Source organism: Primulina tabacum, chromosome 17 (genome assembly GCF_025594145.1).
Source record: "Primulina tabacum isolate GXHZ01 chromosome 17, ASM2559414v2, whole genome shotgun sequence".
Lineage (NCBI taxonomy): Eukaryota > Viridiplantae > Streptophyta > Magnoliopsida > Lamiales > Gesneriaceae > Primulina > Primulina tabacum.
In genome coordinates this window covers 14,938,273-14,947,143 of record NC_134566.1, presented here as the reverse complement: position 1 = coordinate 14,947,143, position 8,871 = coordinate 14,938,273, and the positions used below count along the sequence as shown (strand labels likewise).

At 36.2% G+C, this 8,871-nt stretch overlaps 1 protein-coding gene across 5 annotated transcripts; it reads right to left on the bottom strand.

The window, feature by feature from the left end:
- Positions 1 to 3,335: 3,335 nt before the first annotated feature.
- LOC142530925 (receptor-like serine/threonine-protein kinase ALE2) lies at positions 3,336 to 8,053 on the bottom strand. Of its 5 annotated transcripts, none has more exons than XM_075636856.1 (12): positions 7,834 to 8,053; positions 7,513 to 7,715; positions 7,051 to 7,152; positions 6,733 to 6,858; positions 6,541 to 6,648; positions 6,341 to 6,448; positions 6,121 to 6,228; positions 5,660 to 6,031; positions 5,259 to 5,552; positions 4,648 to 5,040; positions 4,322 to 4,565; positions 3,336 to 4,145 (listed from the first exon to the last, which is right to left on the bottom strand). In XM_075636856.1, exons 2-12 carry the CDS (start codon positions 7,586 to 7,588, stop codon positions 3,488 to 3,490), a joined length of 2,589 nt encoding a protein of 862 aa, XP_075492971.1. In that variant the 5' UTR covers positions 7,589 to 7,715; positions 7,834 to 8,053; the 3' UTR covers positions 3,336 to 3,487. The 5 variants fall into 5 exon arrangements, with proteins under 5 accessions (XP_075492971.1, XP_075492972.1, XP_075492973.1 ...); XM_075636857.1 differs by having other exon boundaries at positions 7,513 to 7,685; XM_075636858.1 differs by having other exon boundaries at positions 7,849 to 8,053.
- Between the last annotated feature and the right edge of the window lie 818 nt (positions 8,054 to 8,871).

Here is an 8,871-nt window from a genome sequence, read left to right as displayed (position 1 = left end):
TTGTCAGACCGTAAGCACTTCACCTTCAAGTTGGTCTCATTTTCCACCATGGCTTTCCACCTTTTAAAGGTCTCGTAAACATCAGATTTATTTTTCAGAAAATAAACCCAAACTTTTCTACTCGAATCGTCAATGAATGAGACATAGTATCTCGAGCCTCCAAGGGATGTCACAGGAGATGGTCCTCATACATCAGTATGAACCAGCTCCAACTTTGCTGCTTTCGGTTCTCTACCGTCTGTTGAAAAACTCACCTTCTTTTTCTTTCCAAAGATACAGCTTTCACATAGTTGGTGTTCAACCGTCTTTAATTCTGGTAGCTTTCCTTTTGACACCAACATCTTCATTCCCTTCTCACTCATATGTCCAAGTCTATAATGTCATAGACTTGAATTGGCTCCAGCATCCACAGCTGCTAATGTGTCTCTGCAACTGGAAGTCATATACAGTGTTCCAGTTTTCTTTCCTCGAGCAACAATCATGGCTCTTTTGTTCACTTTCCAAGAACCATCACCGAAGTTCACATTGTGGCCTTCATCATCGAGCTGTCCTACCGAGATCAGATTGCGTGTAAATTTTGGTACATGCCTGACTTTGTTGATTTTCCAGACAGATCCATTTGACATCTTCATCCGTACATCACCCATACCAACAATTTCCAAGGGTTTTCCATCAGCCAGGAAAACTTTTCTGTAATCCCCAGCGATATAATTATCAAATACATCACGATCACCAGTGGTATGAAACGAAGCTCCCAAGTCCATAACCCAAGAATCAACAGGGCTTTCCATGGATAATAGCAGAGCATCATGTACTTCCTCAGTGACAGCATTGGCATTATTCTTCGTTGATCTCCAGTTCTTTTTCAAGTGACCAGTTTCACCACAGCTCAAGCACTTCAAATTCTTTTCAAAGTTGCTTTTGTCTTTTCCATTTCTTGACTTGGACCTACCGCGCCATCGGTTAGAACTCTTTTCGCCACTCCTGCCCCTTCCTCTGTTCTCGAGATTTAGAGCAGATCTCGATGATGTTCCTTCACTCGAATCCATCATGCGAACTTCTTCAGCAAGAATTTGATCTCTGACATCATTGAATTGTAGCTTTCTTTTTCCAACAGAGTTGCTAACCGCTGCCCGCATTGGTTCCCAAATATTTGGTAAAGACGCCAAAAGAATAAGTGCACAAATCTCATCATCAAAATTAATTTCAACCGATGTTAGTTGAGAAACAATCGTTTTGAACTCATTGATGTGTTTAGCCACCGAAGCACCTTCACCCATTTTCAAGTTGAATAACTTTTTCATGAGATGTACTTTGTTGTTTGCTGATGGCTTCTCGTACATGTCCGATAAAATGAACATCATCTCTTCTGTGGTTTTTGCCTCCTCCACGTTATGTGCCACATTCTTCGTTATGGTTAGTCGTATCACACCTAACACCTGTCGGTCAAGGAGCTCCCAATCATCATCCTCCATCTTTTCCGGTTTCTTTCCCGATAGAGGTTGATGCAGCTTCTTACTGTACAGATAATATCTTATCTGTAACCGCCAGAATGAAAAATCTGTTCCGTCGAACTTGTTGATTCCCGGTCCCGATCCATCATCTCCGGCCATCACTTCTCTAGCCTTAACAAAAAATCTAAAAAATCTTTTCTGATGTGGAAGATCAGACAAAGCTGCAACCATAGAGCATACTCAGAATTTTTAAGAATTTTCACAACAAGGCTCTGATACCAATTGTTGGGAAATTACCCCGAAGCGATGCCGATCACGATGATAATATAGTACCCAAAAAATGCGAAATAAAGTAACCAACAAGAACACAAAGATTTACGTGGTTCACCCAAGATAGGCTACTTCCACGGAGCTACTGCAGATCTTTTATAACAGGAGAAATATTACAACAAGTGTATATAATAATACATTAAATATCTCACACTCCCAACCCGAATATAACCGAGAAAATATTTTCTCTCACTCACATAAGAAAACAAAAAAAAAACCCTCTTTTTTCTCTCTTATTTACGAAGCTTTGTAATTGCTTCGTTTTGTTTTGGGATGATTTTAAAGTGCAAATGATGCACTTATTTATAGCTGTGATCCTCCCGTGTGAACAAAAAAGAATGTGTTTCTTCTTCTGTCGGTCGCCATTCAACCATTTCAAATTTGACACGTTTGGTATTAAATGCATTGGCCCCACTTTTACCTAACAACCTCAAGCTTTTCAAGTGTATATGACGTATTTAATTTTCAAAATGCATCTCTTAGGTTTACTTAGAGAATATAAAAAAATAGACTCGATGCTTGGAAGAAATATTTAAGGCAATCCAAAAATTAATGAACAGCGATGTCGAAAATTTTAGATTATTAAAAACACTTCCGAACATTGACAAAATAAAATAGGTGTATTTTCTCATTAACTCGTGAATATTCTAAAATGTTGTTGACAAACTAACAAGTCAAATATCGAATATTTCTTTGTTGATGTTTTGTGTAAAAATTCATGACTATTCTAGAATTTGAGTTTGATTATGTGGTTGAATACTATAATATGTTTTTATATGTTTGTTTTGTGGGAAAAAAACATTAATATTTTGTTGAATGTTTATTTATATAATTATTTTTGTCTATTTAAATAAATAAGTCGTGGACTCTATTTTATTAATATTTGTTGAATATTGAAAGTGTGTTACTAGATATTTTTTTATTGATATGTTTTGATAGAATTTCGATTTTATTAGTGATTGATAATTTTTTCCATCAATTATCGATAAATTTGATGGTTTTACATGGAAAAATAACTATTTGATTATTTTATGGATTAATATTTTTAGCTTATGAAATTTAATATTATAATTATATATATAATAATAATATATATATATATATATATATATATATTGTTGAATGTTTATTTATATAAATTTAATATTTTATCTGATTAAATTAAAATAAATAAAACGTTAAATTGAACATGGTTTTTTTGTAATCACAATATTTGTTTTAATTTCAAAATATATGAAAAATAATATAGTCGATTTTTTATGCTTTGAAACTTTCGATTTTTTTTTATCCAAACAACATTCTTATGATTAATAGATTTAAACAAAAATTTGTGTGAGACAATCTCACGGATCATATTTTGTAAAACGGATCTCTTATTTGTGACATCCATTAAAAAATATTACTTGTTAAGCTAAAAATATTACTTTTATTGTGAATATCGATATGTTGATTCATATCACAGATAAATATTCACGAGAGCGTTTCACAAAAGAACTACTCTACATTTAAAATCCACTTAGAAATTCTACGTTCATCAAGACAAAAAAAATTAATAAAGAAATGGTTTCAAATCCAAATCGCTCCGTCGAAAGAAGAGATTTATTACCATTCATCATTTCTAGCTTAATAAAATGGGATTTCAAACTATAAACAATGTAGGAAATTTACGACAAGATTGAAGAATTTTTTTTTCAAGAAATGAATCACAATTCCGATGAAAACTCGTGCTCACTCATGCTGCCTCTGGAAAGCCCTTTCAGTTTCTGCCAGAATTTCTTTTTTCTTCCCATTACCAAAGGAGCAGAATTGAACTGTCTCCTAAAAGACTCAGATTCCTGCCCTTCAAATCCCACCGATGAATTCTTCAAATCTACAGCAGATAATGCTATTTTAGCATCTATAGAGGAATCATATTTGCCTGAAGCTCCCACGAGTTCGGCAGACGTTCTGCTTCGTTTACTTTCTATGTCCATTAAAAAATCTTCTTGGCTGCAGCTTCTTGACATTTGCTCTCTCGTTTCTTCAAAGTCGTTGCACACGAGCTTCAAAGCTTGAACAACTTCTCCCATAAAGGGCCGGTGAGAAACTTCTGGTTGAACACACATTGATGCGATTGCTGCTACTTTTGAAACACTATCTAATGGTACATTTGGTTTTAAAGTTGGGTCGATGATTGTTTCTAGGCCGTTCTTGAAGGTAAGGAGTGGACGAGCCCAAGTGACTAGGTTCTCTTGGCCTGGTGGCTGCGTCAAGTCCACAGGTTTTCGCCCCGTTAGTAGCTCAAGAAGAACTACGCCATAGCTATAAACATCACTTTTAACAAGGAGATGGCCTGTCATTGCATATTCTGGAGCTAAGTAGCTGCAAAAGGAATTTGAGTGAGAATTAGATTATAACACAATGTTTTTTAAATAGTTTAGCAAAACACATGGAAAGACAAACTCGATACAGGAAAACAGAGACAATTGTTGCTTCCTAGATGTTTTTTATTTGTATAGACGATGGTGATGGACATTTCATAGCAAAGTGACGCTTACCCAAAGGTTCCCATGACGCGAGTTGAAAAATGTTCATCTCCTCCATCCGCTGCTGTTCTAGCCAACCCAAAATCTGAAACTTTAGGCGTATAATCGTCTTCCAACAAGATGTTGCTCGACTTAAAGTCTCTATGTATCACACGAGGACTTGAATCTTCATGCAAGTATGCCAAACCTCGAGCTGCACCTAAGGCGATTTTCATCCGGGAACACCAGTCAAGAGGAGCAATCTCCTTATCAACTCCTATACCATCAAATAGACACCACCAAGAATATTATGAACTGAAACACATTTTTAGCAACAGATTGAGCAAAAATGAACTGACCATGTAAATGAGATTCAACGCTTCCATTGGGAACAAGCTCGTAGACAAGGCATCTACAACGGTCCTCTGGGCATATACCAATCAATTTTACCAAGTTTCTGTGATGTAGCCTGCTAAGCATCTCAACTTCTGCCAAAAATTCACGGCTTCCTTGTTGGTCGTCTCTCTTGAGAACTTTCACTGCCACCTGTCTTCCATCATCAAGAACCCCACCATATACAAGTCCAAAACCACCTTCTCCTAGTTTTCTTGAAGTGTTGTAGTTATCTGTGGCTCTCTCTATGTCATCAATGCTAAAAACCTTAGCAGTTCCTGTATACGCCACAAGGCTAGAACTGAAGGACATTGAAGCCGAACTAATTCCACTTTTAACTGCCAACAATCTATTGCCACCTGCCATTTTGAATTTAATATACAACTTATGGTTGATAAGTGAATAACAAACACGTTTGGATACAGAAGTACTCGAGTTAAAAAAAAATTGCCTTACTAAGCAGCCTCTCTAAGGTGTTTTTTTCTATCCCATCCTCTCTGATGGGATATAAAAAAATATGAATTTTACGAGACTCTAAATTCATCGTTTTCTTTGTCGTTTTATCAGAATGTGGTACCTGAGGTTTTTTTGTCCAAAGGTATTAACCCTTGTAGATCTCGTCTGCGTGGACAAAAGAAGAATCCCCATTTCGATAAAACCAGCCACAGACAGCCTATAAACAATACAAAAGCTGTCACAGATGATAGAATGGTTATCACGACTATGCTTTTGCTTGACTCCTTCTTCCTATGACTTGTTACGTCTACCCCAAAGGGTTTTACAGGACCATCGTCATTCCTGCTGCTCGGAAAAGGTTGGCCATCAATTGTGGCCGTAGCGAAGGAGTGCGAAGGAGGAGATGGTGGTAGACCTGAAAAAATCACTCATTAAAGCACCAAGAATCTTCTTATCATGTAATATTTGACAGAATAGAGTTATGTCGATATGTCCAGCAATAATCCATGCATCAGTGGTAACCTGGATAGCGAACATCGAGCACTTCATAAGTGCCAAAAACAGACTTTTTGATGGAAATATCTCTCTTCCAGAATCTCGTATATATTGAAATGGCCGTTTCAGCTTTGAAATTCTGTTCCAAAGGAACCAGTTTGATTAGAACAGTGGTTTTCTCAAGTTGTTGGTCTACTGCATCTGCTCCCACTATTCGAACTTGACTTTTCTCTAATGGAATGGCAGTAGAAATTTCTACGGCAAGTTCAGAGACCAGAGGGAAAAATGAATACAAGGATATACTAAAGAGAAGTTTGATTTCAATTGGCCAAACACAACCACAAGGTGCTCCGGGAGGTGCATAGGTAAGTGGCTCGGAGCAAGTTACAGACATACACCCTGTAATGATCGATCCAAAGGATCTTTTGTTAAATAAAGTAATGAATGAGGAGGTAATATCATAGAAACTATGCACCAAGTAGACATACATTGATTTTGAGGAGATGGTGAGGTGAGACTGAGTATTGGTGGTAGAGATTTCTCATTTTTTTCCGCGGTCGGAGAAATTGCAGGTGAAGGGCTACTGCTGCTGGGCTCTAGCGGAGACACAAATAATTGTTAATAGTTCATCTACGCGGTACATACAGGTCAGCTTCCAAATGAAGAAAACATAACTGGAAAATGAGTGGAAATTTATTATCTCCTTACTATTTAAGTGATGATTCTGTGGATTGGCTGGCAAAGGCAATTGCCTGGATGAAATACTCCCCTTTATTGCAGGTAAAGGAGATGGAGAAGGGCTGATGATTCTAGGTCCTGCAAACAAGAGAGGGAAAGATTCTGCTTATTAAAAAACTAGAGCAAGTTGAATAATAAAAACAGATGTTTTCAGTAGTCAGAAAACTGACCGGACGGAAGCTGATGATATGGTTTGGGAGCAAAGTGGTGTATTTTTTTACGCAAGTGATGATTTTTGTGCACATTGCTGGTGTTATTTAGTTTGTGACTATTGGGGGCTAGAAACAGGAAAAATGAATTGTCAAAACAAGTGGCAAATATATTTAGTTTGCAAGATCTATTTACTATGTTTAATAACATACATCCGATCGATGGATTGTATGCAGGTGATTGAGTAGGAGGCGTTTTGAGATCAGGCTCCGCAGCAAAAGTTCCACGTTCACTATGCTCTGAGCTGGTGTGAGCTGATGTTGGTGAGAGAGCAACGTCTAGAATACAACCAACCACCGATTATGGGAAAGTCAATAAGATACATTTTTCAAGTAGCCTTGCTTAATTTTCTTGTATTGCAGTTTTCTACAAGTTTTTCAAAGATTCTGATAATAATTCTTGGCATGATCCACAGATAACTAAAGTCATGAGCAAACTAAGCTTAGTATTCACGAGAGAAGAAAAATCACCATTTTGCAACAACATAAAATCCCATTTGCCTCCGTAATTGGGGGCTCTCACTTTGATGGAATGAAGCAGAGAAGCCACAGATGATGACTGCAAACTTAAACCTGCGTATATAGTTTCCGAATCATATCAGAGTTCAAGAAAAAGAAGAAAAACAGTTCACCAAGACATTGAAATGCTATCACACTGTAATACTAGTAGTATAGAAACCGTATACACGCAATAATTCGAACAAGGTGATGAAGATTAGAGCGAACACTCTTTTTGAGCGTAAGCATTTAAGAAAGGAAAACATTCTCCCTAAATCTCTTTTTACAATGTCATCGTGATTTTGGAGTGGTATCATAGAAAAGTTCATACACCTTAAGAATCAAATCAAGAAACCCATGGATCCAATCTTATTCCAAAGGAATACAAATCAATATACTACACCATTAACTATAAGAATAAGAAGAATCCATAACCTGTAGATTCTTGAAATAACATAGCACAGAGGATCAAACAAATCTCCAAAACCAAGAAACTCATTTGCAGCTCCATTTGTCCCAGCAAGAAACACAGAGAACAAACCTCAAGATTGATCTCCCCAAATACCCATCTCAATCAAGAAATAAACATCACCGAAAGTCACCAAAATCTGCAGAATGTACTAAAAACTTACATGGGCCTAGCTTGGAAAAACATCAAAAGCACAGAGTGAGGTACAAAAAAAGTAATGACCAGACAGTGTGGCAAAATAAAAGTTTACAACTACATTAGGTGCAAGGACAAACTTTCTAGCTTACACGTAACATATTTACCCCTGCTAAAACAAACTATTTTTGTTGGCGGAGTTTGAGTGTTTGGGGCGACATAGTATCCCCTTTGATGAGCAAAAGATCACTTCCAAAACTGATCCGGCAAAAAGAAAGAAGCATTGCAGTCTTTAACCAGTCACTTTGAGAAAGGAACAATAATCTCGTGGTGGGGATGACACAGAAACTACAAGGAACTATCTAAATAAATAAGAAATATTCGTTCTTTGGAAAAAAAAATTGATCAGGTCCCTTGAGAGACGATCTGACGAATCTAATCTTTATATGTAAGACGGGTCAATCCTACCGAAATTCACAATAAAAAATATTTTTTTTAATATAAAAAGTAATATTTTTTCATAGATGACCTAAATAAGAGATCCGTATCGCAAAATATAACTCGTGAGATAGTCTCATGTAAGTTTTTGCCAAAAAAGTAAGTAGATCCTTTTGAATGTGTGCGTTGGAATTTTGATGTCTTAGAATTCTTGTAGAGATTTCTTTTGATTGAGGAAAAAAAGATAAAGATGAAATCTTTTTTATCTTTCACATTTAAATCATTCCATCATTGGCTAAAGTTCCACCGTCACTGCCCTTCTTGGTGGCCTAACTAGCTCCATCATGGTATCGTTAAACACACACACTAATTGATTGGAAAATGAGTATGGAATAGCTAATTATCAATTTTTTTATTTTTATTTTAGTTCAAAAATGCTAATATAGACAGTTTCACAAATAATTTGATCAAAAAAATTAATAAAAGTAAGGGAGTTCTACAATAATATTGTTTTGAAATAAGAAAATTAAATATGACAAATGAATTTTGTTAGTTTTTAAATATTATGGTATTGAGTAGGTCTGTTGTGAGACGGTCTCACGAATCTTTATCTGTGAGACAGGTCAATCCTACCGATATTCACAATAAAAAGTAATATTCTTAGCATAAAAATTAATGTTTTTTCATAGATGACTCAAATAAGATATCTGTATCATAAAATCCGACCCGTGTGACCGTCTCACACAAGTTTT